Source organism: Saccopteryx leptura, chromosome 2 (genome assembly GCF_036850995.1).
Source record: "Saccopteryx leptura isolate mSacLep1 chromosome 2, mSacLep1_pri_phased_curated, whole genome shotgun sequence".
Taxonomy (NCBI): Eukaryota; Metazoa; Chordata; class Mammalia; order Chiroptera; family Emballonuridae; genus Saccopteryx; species Saccopteryx leptura.
Window position 1 is genome coordinate 233,532,653 of NC_089504.1, and position 14,299 is coordinate 233,546,951.

A 14,299-nucleotide genomic window follows, 5' to 3' on the forward strand; every position below is an offset into this window, starting at 1 on the left:
TGGTGCTCTTTGAAGCAGTGTGAAAGGTGCCAACAAAGAAGTGATCATGCTGTTGAAACCTGTCCGCTGTTTCTCTCCTCACAGCAAAGTTCCTGCATTTGTGAGGATGATTGCTCCCGAAGGCTCCTTGGTATTTCACGAGAAAGCCTGGAACGCCTATCCCTACTGTAGAACAAGTAAGCCTGGTTCCTAGCAGCCACTCCCTGCGTTGAGGACACCTTTGAGAAGGGTGACACCAAGCACGACCTTCTGTGGGTTCTTGGGTAGTCCCTGCACTAACTGTGGCAGAGGAGAGGTTGTACTGGGTGTCTCTCTCAGACCTTTGTGAGGGGCCTGGGTTCATTCCCAGATGAGGACCTTGCTAACTGCACAGGCTCTGGGGTGAGCAAGCGAAAGGAACAGAAGCATACCTTGTTTTATTGCACTTCACAGATGTTGAAAGTGAAGGCAAGACTCTCCACCAGCAAAAGATTCTGACACGCTGTGTTGCAGTACTGCTTTATTGCGGTGGTGTGGAACCAAACCGGCAATATTAGATTGCTACACAATAAAGGAGGGATATGGCCGCCTTCTGGAACAGTGTTTTGTTGTTTGCCAAATTCGTATTATAAACGTTGTGTTTGCTTTTGTGACATTATTCTTCTTAATATTGTTTTAAAATTGGATTACTGACTCCATAATCTAAAGTATCCTACAGTGTGACTTGTGTAGAAACTGTGCTTGCAGATATAAACAATTAAATGTCCTATTTTCAGGTAGTTTAATCTTGTGACATTAAACATTGTGACAGATTGTTTTGACACCAATTAATATTCTGAAATTTTCCCCCTTTTATTGCCTACCTGTCCATTGTGCCTCAGTTGTAACGGTAAGTAAAATGATTTTTGTGTCACATACTCTTCAACTTTTTTTTTATTTATATATTGATTTTAGAGAGAGTGGAAGGGGGAGAGAGAGCAAAAAAACATCGATTTGTTATTCCACTTATTTATGCATTCATTGGTTGATTCTTGTATGTGCCTTGACCGGGGATCGAACCTGCAACCTTGGTATATCGGGATGACACTAACCAACTGAGCTAACTGGCCAGGGCTCACGCTTCATCTTTAAACTTTGCTTTACACAGTAATTATTTTCAACTGTTCCTTTCTTATTAAAACTGCCCAGCACTGCATGGTTCCTCCTCTGTGCTTCCTCTAGCAGCCTACACTCTACTCCATGTTCCCAGGGTTAATGGGCTCTCCCCAGCCTTGTCTCAGAATTGCCCTGTTGACTTCATTTCGCTTCTGCTACTTCCTTTGAATGCCAAATTTGCTCACCAAACCTCACAGCTTCTTTAGTATTAGCCCTGTGTGCTGCATGACAAGTTGGGTTGTTTAAATTCTTTAAAAGCATGTAGCATTTGTTTTGCCTGAAGTCTATAAAAATAGGTAGGTCATGCTTCTTTGTCACTTGAGGATTAGGCTCATAGAGTCAAAGGCATGGATGTTTATACTGGGGAAGGCTCCTACAGACAGGAGCCCCCCAAACTGGTGAAAGATCACTGTCACTTTACTGTTGTGTTTTCTGCAGAATGAATATATGAAAGATGATTTCTTCATTAAAATTGAAACATGGCACAAACCAGACTTGGGAACATTAGAAAATGTAAGTTTCACTTTTGGGCTTTTGGTGAAGAAGCCTTTGGAAATGAGAATACTATAGTCCATTTTGTCTTCACTAAACTGAAGCCACCTGCATTAGACTAGTACCTGGCCACCCCATGGTGTGCAGATTGCAGTGAGGCGAGTGAGCAACCAGAAACAAATGGGGTTTCCTGATCATTCCCCTTGCCTTGGTGCGTGAGTGGACTTTGGTGAGGCTGCTCTTTTCTCTGGGATAGGGAGAGCACAGATAAAATTTGCAGATAATCCCCAAACCAATTTTAGCCATTAAGTTTTATATTTCTTTTATCTTTTCATCTCCTTATATTTGCCAGAGCTGCTCTCCACAGCAAACTTGATTGTTTAACTTTCACCTCCATTCCATTTTGCTGGGATATGGGTTGATGTTGGAGAAGTGCCCAAAAGGAGGGAGAAGATACTTTGGATAACTTACAAAAGTGTTGACAAGTTTCTGATTTTTACAAGCTGGTGCACATTTATCTCTAAAATTTCAAGAAAATCAGTTAAGACTCAATGTAGGTTGATGCCCTTGGACCAGTGGTTGTCAAAAGTGTGGTCCCTGGGCCAGCAGCAGCATCTGGGAACTTGTTAGAAGTGCAAATTATCAAGTCCCGTCCCTTACCTACTTAGTCAAAATCTCTAGGGATGGGGCCCTCCAATCTGTTTTATGGTGTATGTTTGAGGGGTACTGCCCCTACCTTAGGTTACAATTTTATGTAGGTGAGGAAGTTAATGGTAATTTGGTAGAATCTGTTTTTACTGGGCTTTTATGTTATGGGTTCCAATTAATAGAACTTTTGGATTACAATTTCTAATATATATATATATATATATATATATTTTTTTTTTTTTTTTTTAACAGAGACAGAGAGAGAGAGTCAGAGAGAGGGATAGATAGGGACAGACAGACAGGAACGGAAAGAGATGAGAAGCATCGATCATCAGTTTTTCATTGCAACACCTTAGTTGTTCATTGATTGCTTTCTCATATGTGCTTTGACTGTGGGCCTTCAGCAGACCGAGTGACCCCTTACTCAAGCCAGTGACCTTGGGTCCAAGCTGGTGAGCTTTGCTCAAACCAGATGAGCCCGCACTCAAGCTGGCAACCTCGAGGTCTCAAACCTGGGTCCTCCACATCCCAGTCCAACGCTCTATCCACTGTGCCACTGCCCGGTCAGGCTATAATTTCTAATATTTTGACTTGAGTTTTTCTTCTAGGTGATCACTTGACATTTCGTGTTTTTTTTAATAGTAACTAAAATTTAGAGTCCAAATGAGATGATTTGATATTTTTAGTCTGTGTATGATTTAATCTGTTTTAGTTTTCAAATGGGTATATCTTTGACAGTTTTTAAACAATTCTTAATTGGTTCATAGATGGAGTTTCAGAAGCAAATGATTGAACAACATGAAGTATGTACAGCGTACATCATACTAAAACTGAATAGCTTTAGGGTAATTAAATTCAGAAGAGGTTTTGGACCATACAGAGCAGCTTTTTTGAAATCTTATGATGTCACTTCATGTTTGTCTGGAACTTAGAGGTTACAAGGACTTTGTCATATATTATTTGGGTTAAACGTGGGTCGGGTACCTTTTGTTAAGTAAATCATCTCTAAGGAATATCAGAAAGTAATGTGACAGATTTCTATTAATTTGGCAGCATCCTCACCCTACCCCGGCCCCTTATTTGCGATTTCAAGGGATAACAAGATTTCTGGATCCCTCAAGACTTCAGACAGCTAATTTAATTAAGTAGCAATTATTTTTTATTCCTCATAATGTACTCTGAGAGACTCAAAAGATTGCTTGTGTAAGTAATAGTTTTGCCTAGCCAGAATAGTCTACAGTTTGTTTCATTTCTCTTTGTCATTTACAGGTACACGGTTTAGATCCAAACACATGGAAAACTGTTGAAATTGTCCACATAGATATTGCAGATCGAAGTCAAGTTGAACCAGCAGTAAGTACTATGTACAACTCAATGACATAGAAACCTGTTGCCTCTCACACCTTAAGAATTTTTTTTTCTTGCCTGACCTGTGGTGGCGCAGTGGATAAAGCGGTGACCTGGGAACACTGAGGTCACCGGTTCGAAATCCTGGGTTTGCCTGGTCAAGGCACATATGGGAGTTGATGCTTTCTGCTCCTCCCCCTTCTCTCTCTCTCTAAAAAAACAACTGAATAACATTTAAAAAAATAAAATATATAAAAACCTATCTTTAAAAAAAAATTTTTTTTCATGTGTGGTCTGTACAGTTCTACACTGAAACAAGCTTGGGGCTGAGACTGGGTGGCAGAAGGTCCATTAAGTAGGAGAGGTGATTTGATATTTGTGCGGATTTCCTCTCTGCACTTGATGCCTTAAATCTCAGCATACCTGAGATAGGTAGAGTTTTGCTTTTATGTTGGGGGGGGGGCACCTGTATTTTACAAAAGATTAAGAAAGAAAAAATTTAATTTAGATATAAACTTTCAGTAACTAAAATTGTCATTTGTGGGAAATGGTTGATGGCAGAAATCTCAGTTTAACAATTGTTTAGCTTTGTACTTTGATTCTTTCTAAATGTAAATATTTATATTTCAGGCTTTTGACTTAAAAATTTTTTTTCTTCAAGAGTATTAAAACTTATTTCACCTCCCCCTTACAACCCTTCTCCTCCAAATTAAGGCCCTTGTGTTACGTTGCCAAAGTTTATAAATGCTAACTCACTATTATTCTGCTGGGTGCTGCTTTGGTTTTGCATTGCACAGCTGTGGACTTTTTGCATGTTAAGACAACCTCTTCTTGCTAGTTTGGAGGGAGCTCGAGCTCTGACATGAGTGGCACCCCTCCTGTCATCCTGGTAAAGTGTGACATGTTTGGTTCACGTTTCATTTCCTAGCCTTTCCATTTTATTTTTGGTGCTTCTTCCCTGAACTTGAGCATCGTTAAAGCTGAACAAAAATAACTCCAATACTAACTGTCTCACTGTGCTGTTGAAATTTAAATGTAAACCTTCTAAAACCACAGCTCCTGACCTTTTCTCAGAAGTCACTGGGGTTGAGACTGCCAATAGTGACCATATGCTGGGCTGTGTCTGTTCTTGTAGGCCGCTCCCTGATTAGAAGCGGGAGCACAGATAGGGGATCCTTGTCATGATATTTTTAATTTTAGTTGCACGGTGATATTTCAATATTGGGTCTGCCTTTGAATGATATATGGCTTTTTTTAATCCTCTGAAGCAAAATGTATATTCTGTTGAAAACAATGTCTGTTTTGCCCTTTTATTTCTCTTACTCTCTTTTCCAGCTTTGATTTCCTATCTGTGTAAGAATGGTGATAGAGGAAGAAGCATTGGGGGTGAGTAGTGAGTGAGTCAGTTAATGGCTAGGTCAGGACAGCTCACACGCTTGGAGCAGCAGGTCACAAGATGATACCAAGTGGCGGTGTGGCACACCAGGATTGGGTAGCCCTGGGAAGTGATTCAGATTATTCTGTCAGTGTTTGAAAAAGTTGGACTGGCCAAACAAAATGGTCCGATCTTATGGCTCATAGGTTTGCATTCTGTGCTGTTATCCAGGAGAGCAGAAGGCACCTTTGGTTTTGCTTGGGACATAGAGAAGTTTTTCGTTCTTTTGTTCCAGCTAAAATGGGCTCTCGGTCAATGTTCGCAGGCACCGGTGCAAGTTGTGATAGTGGCGGCAGATTGTCAAGAGCCATAGAGGCCCTCCGTCCTTTCCTTCCACCTCAGCATAGTGTCAGAGAGGAGAGAAGGTAGCGCTGGTCTCGGGCAGGCAGCAGCACAGGGGAAGCCCTGCGCGTGCAGAGGCTGAGCAGGTGGTCTCTGTGGGGAATGATGTTTGGGGCCCGTAGATAGTGTAGATAGTGAAAGAGAGAATGGGTTGAGGCCTGATGAGGAGGGCCTGCCTTGTGAGTCCATGGAGCTGTGACTAAGAACACACATTGTGAAATTAGGTTGGCTTCAGATTCAAATTCTGAGGTTTTGCTGCCTACTGGCTCTTTGCTCTCAGACAGGTGCCTTACCCTCTGTGCCTGTTTTATCTTGTGTAAAACGGGCTAATTATTTCACAGGACTAAATGTGAATACTGAGAGCAGTGCCTTGTTTAAGTTGTTTGCCATTATTTTCTTTTTTCTTAGCTATAGTGGTGCAGGAGTTCTGAGAATCTGTGTTCACACCAAGCTTTGTTTGGAGTGAAGTATTCATACATATGTGGTTTTGTTTTTCAATGCCCATAGCTCCTGTTTTTCAAGTTACATTTTAGAAATTAATAAGATGTAACTTTTTAAAGTTTATTGGATTCACAGTACGTTTTTTATCGTGATAAAATATGCATAACATAAAAGTTACCATTTTAACCATTTTAAGATGTTTCATGACATTTCGTACATTCATAGTATTGGACAACCATCACCATCATCTAATTCTGGAACATTTTTGTCATCCCAGATGGACACGCTGGACCCATAAGTAGTCACTCCCTCCAGTTATCTGCCCCCAACCTTTGGCTACCACTAATCTCTAATCTCTTTTCTGTCCTTAGATTTACCTGTTCTGGATATTTCATATAAATGGACTCCTAACAATATGTGGTCTTGTCTTCTGGCTTCTTTAGCATAATGTTTTCAAGGTTCATCCATGTTGTTGCATGTGTCCTTACTTCATTCCTTTTTATGGCTGAGTAATACGTCCGTGTATGGATGGACCACATTTTGTTTATCCATTCATCCATTGGTAAACTTTTGGGTTTCCATCTTTTGACTATTGTGAGTAGTGCTGCTTGGGAACATTTGTGTCACAGTAGCTTTTGGTTTATGTGTTTTCTCAGCTGTGGATACTAACAGTAAACTGATATTATGTAGGACATTCTCTGTACTGTCAGAAATCTGAACTACAAAATGCACATTTTCTGCTGTAAAAGGAGACAGGAACTCTGTATGGTGGGAGGCCAGGGTGCCCCTCACAGTTTTTAAGCCTGGGGATGAGGAGCGGAGCATTGAGCTACGTGGGGTGGGTGAAGGCTGGGTTGGGCGCAAGGGAGGGGGAGAGTTATAGATAGAGTCTGACACTGGCATGGAGGTGAACAAGAGACCCAGTGGGCCGAGGACTCTGGGTCTGCCCTTTGCTTCTGCACATCCTCGTCTGTGCGCTTGGCGGGCACAGGACAGCTGCCCCAATGCTTTCTTCCGGTTCCACCCTATCTACTTGGCCTTGTCTAGTTAATGTTTGTCTTAGAATTAGTTTTTATGGCAGACACCTGGACCACCTGGCCATCTTTTACCAGATCCAGTTTGGTTTTCTGTTGAGTTAATTTGTTCATTTGATTCTGCTCTTTTAAGTTCCTTGAAAATTCTAGTCCAAGGTTCTGGGAAAAGGAGGCTTTAAAATTGCATTTGCAAATTCAACATGGCAGTGTTGTCATAGCAGTCAGCCGGTATTTAGTGGCTGCTCAGTCCATGCTGCCTGAAGAGCCCTGCTGTAGCTCTCCGAGATGAATCCAGTGCCCTCAGGAGGCTTACAATCTGGGTGACTGAAGTCCAGTCCAGTGAAATAGTTAACAAATGACAGAAGCTTGTGCATGATCCAAAGTGCAGCAGGATTTCTGAGAAAAGAACAATGATTTGTGAAGGTGAAAATCTGAAAAGACCGAATGGAATAGTCCCAACATGAGGATGAGTAGTGTTTTGTTGGTGGAGCAGTTCATCCCCACCCTCATTACTACACTTTCCCTCTTGCTTTCATACTCTGACATATTACAAATTCGTTTTTCTCCTCCCTTCCAAGTAGAAATTGTACCCCAGAGGGAAGAATCATTGTACTGGTAACTGTTGTCTCCCCAACTTCTAGAACAGCACCTGAGATGTAGGTACTAGTGAAAGTGTGTTAAATCAGTGGATGAATTGGAGGCAAGTGAAATAAAAGCAAAGGTACAAGTGTATTATCCAACGCTGAGGGAGACGTTGAAATAATTTTAGAGTTGAAGGAAACCTTGACTGCTAGGCCTGATTGCCTTCAGACTTGCTTTACATGCCCGAGTTTGTTGGAGCCCGCTCACGTCAGGAGGGCGCAGCTGGAGCCCTGGGCTCGGGAGTTCCCTCTGCCCTCCGCTCCCAGCGCGGTCCTGCTTGTCTGCTGTCAGTCTTCACCATAAGGTTACTTTGAACACACAGTTCTGCAGCTGCAGACAGTTCAGTCTCGGGGCTAACTTCTCTGTTTTCCAAGTGAGGAAACTGAAACCCAGAGAAACTAGTTTTTCTCAAGATGGTTTAGCTAATGCCAGAAGTGGAAATTCTAACTCTCATCCAGGGTTCTTTCCACTGACTCTTGATGCCTTCCAAACAAACGCCCTGCTTTGTCCACTCTTTCCGCTGCCACTTGTGTACTTACTTCCTCACCTCAAACTGGTCTGCTACAGACCGTGTCCTGGGCTTTTCTGTTCCCGTGCACTGCTATTCTGGCCTCCCTTCTGAGACTCCTTCCTCTCTGTCCAGAGCTTGTGTCTTGTAGGACTTTGGCCAGATTTCATCTCCTCCAGGGAGATGTCACCTAGGCTGAAAGCAGTCTTCCCTCTGCTGAATTTCAGCTCTTGTTCACTTCATTAATTGTCTTTTTCTGTGTGTTCAGGAACCCACCCCCTTTCACAGAGTAGGTACCTCATAAATATTTGTTGAATGATGAGCATGAGGGTAATGATGAAACTAAGCTAAGTGAATGAAGACTTAGTATAAAATCTATTGGAATTCAGTTTGATAACATCTGGATGGGCAGAGGGTGAAGAAACAAGGTGTTCACATCCATTGCCTAAGGGAGAATAAATCACAATCTGTGTAGCAGAATTGCAAGTGTGCGTGTCCTTGGACCCAGCAAAATTCCACTTCTAGGAATTGATCCTATTCAGTGTGACATGGCAAATATATTAACATACAGCTGGAAACAGTCTGACATCTAAATGTCTCTCCATCGATGGGGGTGAGAGACATCCTGATTAAAAACATAGTTGACCTTTATGATGGAGTGCAGTGCAGTCATGAAAAGGGAGTGAGCTCTGTATTGATACGGAATCCTTTCCAAGGTAATGTGGAGGGAAAAAGAAGAAGGGTATGTATTATATGCTTCTATCTGTAATATTGTAAAAAGAATAAAAATATATCTATATGCACTTACTTGCTTACATATAGATGGTCAAGACGACTGGGGGAGCTAGATAGCTGGGGAACAGGTGGAGGAGTTGAGGTCTGGCATAGGTGTGCGCAGTTGATTGGGGGATGTCCTCTTCTTGCTAATTGTATTGGTTTTTTATTGCTGCATGACAGATGACCACAAATTTAATGGCCATGTAATATAACCTAATCAAAGGAATGAGATCATCACCTTTGCTATCATCTGTTGGTTAGAAGCAAGTCACAGGTTCTACCTGTTCTCAGAGGAGGCAGTTATACAAGATTGTGCTTCATTGGGGGGTCATATTAGGGTATGTCTGCTATACCAGCAGTCATTATTTAGTACCTAAAACTTCTCTTCAAGCATGTAAGTGACACTAGAATTGGGAGCTTTGTAACTATGAGCTGACAGGTGGGAATTTCGATAGGAAGTCCACCTAAAGGTGTGTGGTGGTCTCAAAATTGAGACACCTTATCTCCTGGAGATTTTAGTCTCAGTCTGATTTAGTTCGTTGATTTTCATTTTGTTTTTAATGAACTGATTTTTCTTGAATTGCCAATTTTTCTGAAACCTTCTTGAATGAATTTTTTTCCTCATTATTACTTGTCTTACAAGAAATAAAAGAAGTTAATTAGTAAATTTGAGAAGATAAGTAACCAAGTCTCCTTCTGAATCAGGACAAAGGTGAAATAGTTGGAAGGTCAAGAAACCAAGGAAAGCTTTAATCTTTTAACTCCACCTGGTGGGTGTTTTCTGTCACTGCAGCTGGGTTTAATACAAACACAGCCCTAAACATTTTAATTCAGAGTGACAGTTGATTACTTTTAGTATTTAATTCTGCTGGGTTGCTGGTGTCAGATAGCTTGTATACTTCTCTGTCATAGACTTGCTGGGTTTGGGGTTTTTTTTGTCCGTGCTTATGAACTATACTTCACCAGTGTAACTGAATACTTCGGGAGATGCTTGACATATTTACATAGCTGAAAAGAAACATGGTCACAATAACTCTAGGAACAAGATTTATTATAAAAATCTGTCAGTGTGACCCAGAGTTACAGAGTAATATGCTATAGATACCATATATATATATCTGGGTTATTTGGCGGTTTTTGTTGATGACTTATGGAAAGTCTGATTGGGAAGGTTAGTATAGCCACATTCTCTGTCATTGTCTAGATTCAAAGATCTATCATTGCCTAATGAAACAAACTAAGCAGTCTGGGATTTCTGCATAAATCTCCCCACCCAATTTCTTTTGGTCTCCAAACAAAACAGATTTCTTGTTGCAAGGGAAAGAGGCATTGTAGTGAAGTGGTAGGATGCTAAACCTTTAAGAAGGGAGGCTCCTTGTGCTTGGCCTTGAAGCAGCCACTGAGCACACTGTGTTCCAGCAGGACACACACCCCCTCGCTTCCGCCCTCTCCCCATTTCAAATCTAACCAGGCACCACTCCTGAGAAAGCTTCCTGGGCAGATTGAGTACCGTTTGGGGGCCTACCCCGTGCTGTACTCATCATCTCTTCTGTGTTGCCAGAGCCTAGCAAGATGTTCAGCACTGAGCCTGATGTGGAGTGAGTTTTTCAATAAAGGCTTGGTGGATCAAAGAGAATTTGCAGGTTTTTTTCCTGTGTGTTAAAGGAAAAGAAAGTTTGACAGAATTGAAGTTTTTGTCATTCAAATATTAGGTGAACAAAAAGCTACTTTAGGTCCTTTTTCTTTTTTTAAACTAATCCTAGGTGGTGAAGTATGTATGATGTTTTCTTCAATTCTAAAAATTCTGTCATTTCTAAATGAGACTGTATCTTTCTGCCAGTCTAAAAAGTGTTTTAGATCAAATTGTAATAGAAGTCAAGGTATCCAGCAGAAAACACCAGCATATAATTAAAGTTTTTTTTCTAATTTCTAAAGCTGTCGTAGATACATAACCACAACAAAAAGTCGTGAATTCTTTAAATGTCTTGATGAAATACACATGCATATCTTCAACTCATTTTCAAAATATATACAAATGAGTCAGTTGACATCTGCTTCTGCTTTTTTTTTTTTAAGGTATAAATTTGAATCTGGCCCCTTTTAATCATCTCCAGCACTTTGTCTAAGTAGCTTTCCATGATTTGTATACAAAAGTCACTTCCCAGGAGAGGAAGGCTCTTTAAAGTGTAAGCCGAAGTGTACACACAATTAACATCAGAGAGACCTTCGTTTTTGGAAGTAATTTGAAAGAAAATGAGCAGGTTTTTTTTTTTTAAAGAAAGAAATTGGAACCACATTTTTAGGTATTTATGTGTAACCAGAAAGGATTGTATCAGCCTTCCCCTGTAGTATATGCTTTCTCTGTAGTACATCCTGTGCGACCTTATAATTTTCAAGGTTATTTTTAGCAGAAATGTTTAATTCAGATTTGTAAGGCCGACACATTTAAAATTGATCTAGCTTAACATCTATTTTTTAAATGTCACTAATCAAATATTAATGATATGAAAGTATTAAATTGTTTGGCAGATTTTATTTAAAAATCTAGGCATTTCATATTAAAATACTGCAAGTTTAAAGAGGGAGTGCATTTCTTTCTTTCTCATGTTCAGCATGGTGGAGCATACTAGTTTGTGATAAAAGGTTTTTCCCAAATGGGTATTTCAAAACCAAGAGTCGCCCAGTTTTGTGATCATAGTGGTTTTTCACTGAAGATGGTATTTCTAAAAGGCAGAGACAAAAGCTAGAAATGCATGTGCCATGCTATTTCTGGGTCACAGGATGTGCCAGTGTGCTGTCATTGATAGGGTCCTTCATAGGGACTTCCTGCAGAGCTTAAGGGGCTCTGTTAATGCCAGTCACTCAGTAAGTCTGTGCTCTTACTTTGATAAAGCTCAGATTTTATTCATACCTTTTCTTTCTTTTGTCCTTTTAACCCCCTCCACCCCAACTGTTACTCCCCTATCCCTGTTCTTACCTGCTCATGAGTATAATTGCCATGTCATCTTTACCTCAAGTCTCTGTCCTTTTCCCTCCCTGCTCCCTGTCTTCATTTGGGAAATCTCCCTAGGGGAAGGGCTGGGAAAGGGTGTCTCACACTGAAGCTGCCCTGATGCCCTAACTTTCCTCCCTGGCCCATGGTCCTTGGGTTGTCGTTGCTGCTGGACTGCATTCTGCTACCTCTTCCCAGAACACTTTTACTAAGCAGCTTTTTCAGCAAGAGCTCCTGGAGCAAAGTGTAGCTCCATGTATTAGTCAGTTAGTTCTTTTCTCGATACCTACTCCTGGGGACACAGGCACTCCCAGGTGAGAGGATGGGCTGCTGATAAATCTCATCTTCCCTGCCAGCACCTGGAATCACTTCCATTCAGGGCAGCTCACTTAGCCCCCCTGCCCCACATTTGGTCTCCTTTGGAGAACACCCCCACTGTGGCCAGGAGACAGCATTTGTACATGTGTGAATCCATATTTTGGACTGGATCTGTCTGCTGGGCCTTTGCAGTTAAAAAGTTCTTTTTTAGAGCTGTGGAGACCTTTTGGGGAGCCTGAAGGCTTGAGCCCCTTTCCTTTTAAGCAAGGTCAGCCAACAGGCAGCTTGTTAGAAATACGAAGTCTCACCACCACACCACACCACACCCCACCACTCTCCAGGTGATTCCTGTGTACCTGGATGTGCTCTACTGCACTATTAATCGTGAGATTGTGGAGAGCAGCCTCTTCAAGGATTTTAGACGCAGAAGGAATCTCAATTGTAGGCCGTGGTCCAAAATATTCACCCAATCTTCTTCTTTTTTTTTTTTTTTTTTTTTTTTTTTACAGAGAGAGGGATAGATAGGGACAGACAGACAGGAACCAAGAGATGAGAGCATCAATCATCAGTTTTTCGTTGTGACACCTTAGTTGTTCATTGATTGCTTTCTGATATGTGCCTTGACCATGGGCCTTCAGCAGACCAAGTAACCCCTTGCTCAAGCCAGTGACCTTGGGTCCAAGCAGGTGAGCTTTGCTCAAACCAGATGAGCCCGCGCTCAAGCTGGTGACCTCGGGGTCTCAAACCTGGGTCCTCCACATCCCAGTCTGACGCTATATCCACTGCACCACCGTCTGGTCAGGCCAATCTTTATTTTTACTAAGGAGATTGACCCCAGGAAAGTGCTGTAACTTTCCCTGAGCCACACAGCCAGTGGAAGGGGCTCAGAAGCAGAGCTGCTTACTTATTTTTGTCTTTCTAGATGATGTGCCTTCCTTTGTGTGATATGTTAAGAGCATTCTTAATTCAGTTAAAACAAGTAACTACCTGCTCTTCCATTCATCTTCCCTAGTCCCCCGAAATGGCAGTTTTCATCAGCCTTTGGTCACCTCCTCCCGTGAACTCTGACGTCTTTTGAAATTTGCATATGTGTAGTTATAATAAAAGGTTTGGAGGCCCAGAGATGCCTTTTGACTGGGTACTTAAGGGAATACCTGGGCTACATTTTCTCATGTTTAGGTAGCCAACATTTATTGGAACTTGCTATTTGCTCTGTGGTGGTATCCTAACTATTTCTCCAGGTAAAGGAATGCTGTAATAAGTAATTGTATCTGTCTGAAGACAGTGCAAGATTCTTAAGCAGTGAACAGTTAAAGTGTTTCTAAATGACTTCAGTGTTCCTTTGTTCCAACTAGTGCTGAGTTCCCCTCCACCAAAGGGGCTTTATTCTCACAACTGAGAAATACCAGTGCTGGGCTCCAGCAGCCAAAGTCTGGGTTCAAAGACTGATTGGAGCTGTGAAGTTTGGAGTCTCATACTTTATTAAATAAAGAGACCCCACCCAGTTAATTGTGTATCAAAAGACAATAATAGGATTGTTGGACTAATCTAAGCTGTGCATCTAAGCCTCTTATAGAAGTCCCACAATCACCTTTGAAGGGTTGTGATGTCAAAAAAATAAAAAATAAAAAAAATGAACTGGCTTTTAAAGTTTGTGCTTTTTTAGCTTATTCTTTGTAACACTGACCATTTGTCCTTTGATTATAATCCATTTGGTGAGTATACTTTGGTAGAGAGACCAATGATGTCCCATTTTTGTTGAGTGCAGAGATTATAAGCACTACCTGATTAGCTGAAAGTGACCATGTAGACTTGCTTTTCCATTCATTTAGCTGTTTCCACTTTGAAGTGTCATTCCATTATTTGAGTGTTGAACATTCTGACACTTTTTGTTTTAAACCATGAGTGTGTGTATTGTTTTAAAATTATTGCCCATTTAAAAAATACTTTTCCCCAAATGTTGGCTTTGGAGAGCTGATGAAACTTGGTTTAATTTATTTAAGCACGCGAGTTTTGGTCACACCTGAAGCAGTGCTCGTTTTCTGTGCCCTAGAAAGGATTCAGGCATATCTTTTCCTTTGATCAGACATTTGTGAAACAGTGCCCAGATGTTACACATTTGAGAAGATAGTCTTGGTAACATATGCTTTACTGCACTGCCTTTAGAAGAAAAAAAAACTTCATAATTT

The 14,299-nt window shown here is 41.2% G+C and overlaps 1 protein-coding gene across 2 annotated transcripts in view; it reads left to right on the top strand.

The window, feature by feature from the left end:
• PITPNB (phosphatidylinositol transfer protein beta) overlaps window positions 1-14,299 on the top strand; it is a 68,610-nt gene that overhangs the window by 21,956 nt on the left and 32,355 nt on the right. For both annotated transcript variants that reach the window (XM_066370601.1, XM_066370599.1), the window contains exons 4-7: window positions 85-176; window positions 861-868; window positions 1,573-1,647; window positions 3,544-3,627. In XM_066370601.1, coding sequence (XP_066226698.1) covers window positions 85-176; window positions 861-868; window positions 1,573-1,647; window positions 3,544-3,627 — 259 coding nt within the window. The remainder of the gene's footprint in view (window positions 1-84; window positions 177-860; window positions 869-1,572; window positions 1,648-3,543; window positions 3,628-14,299) is intronic.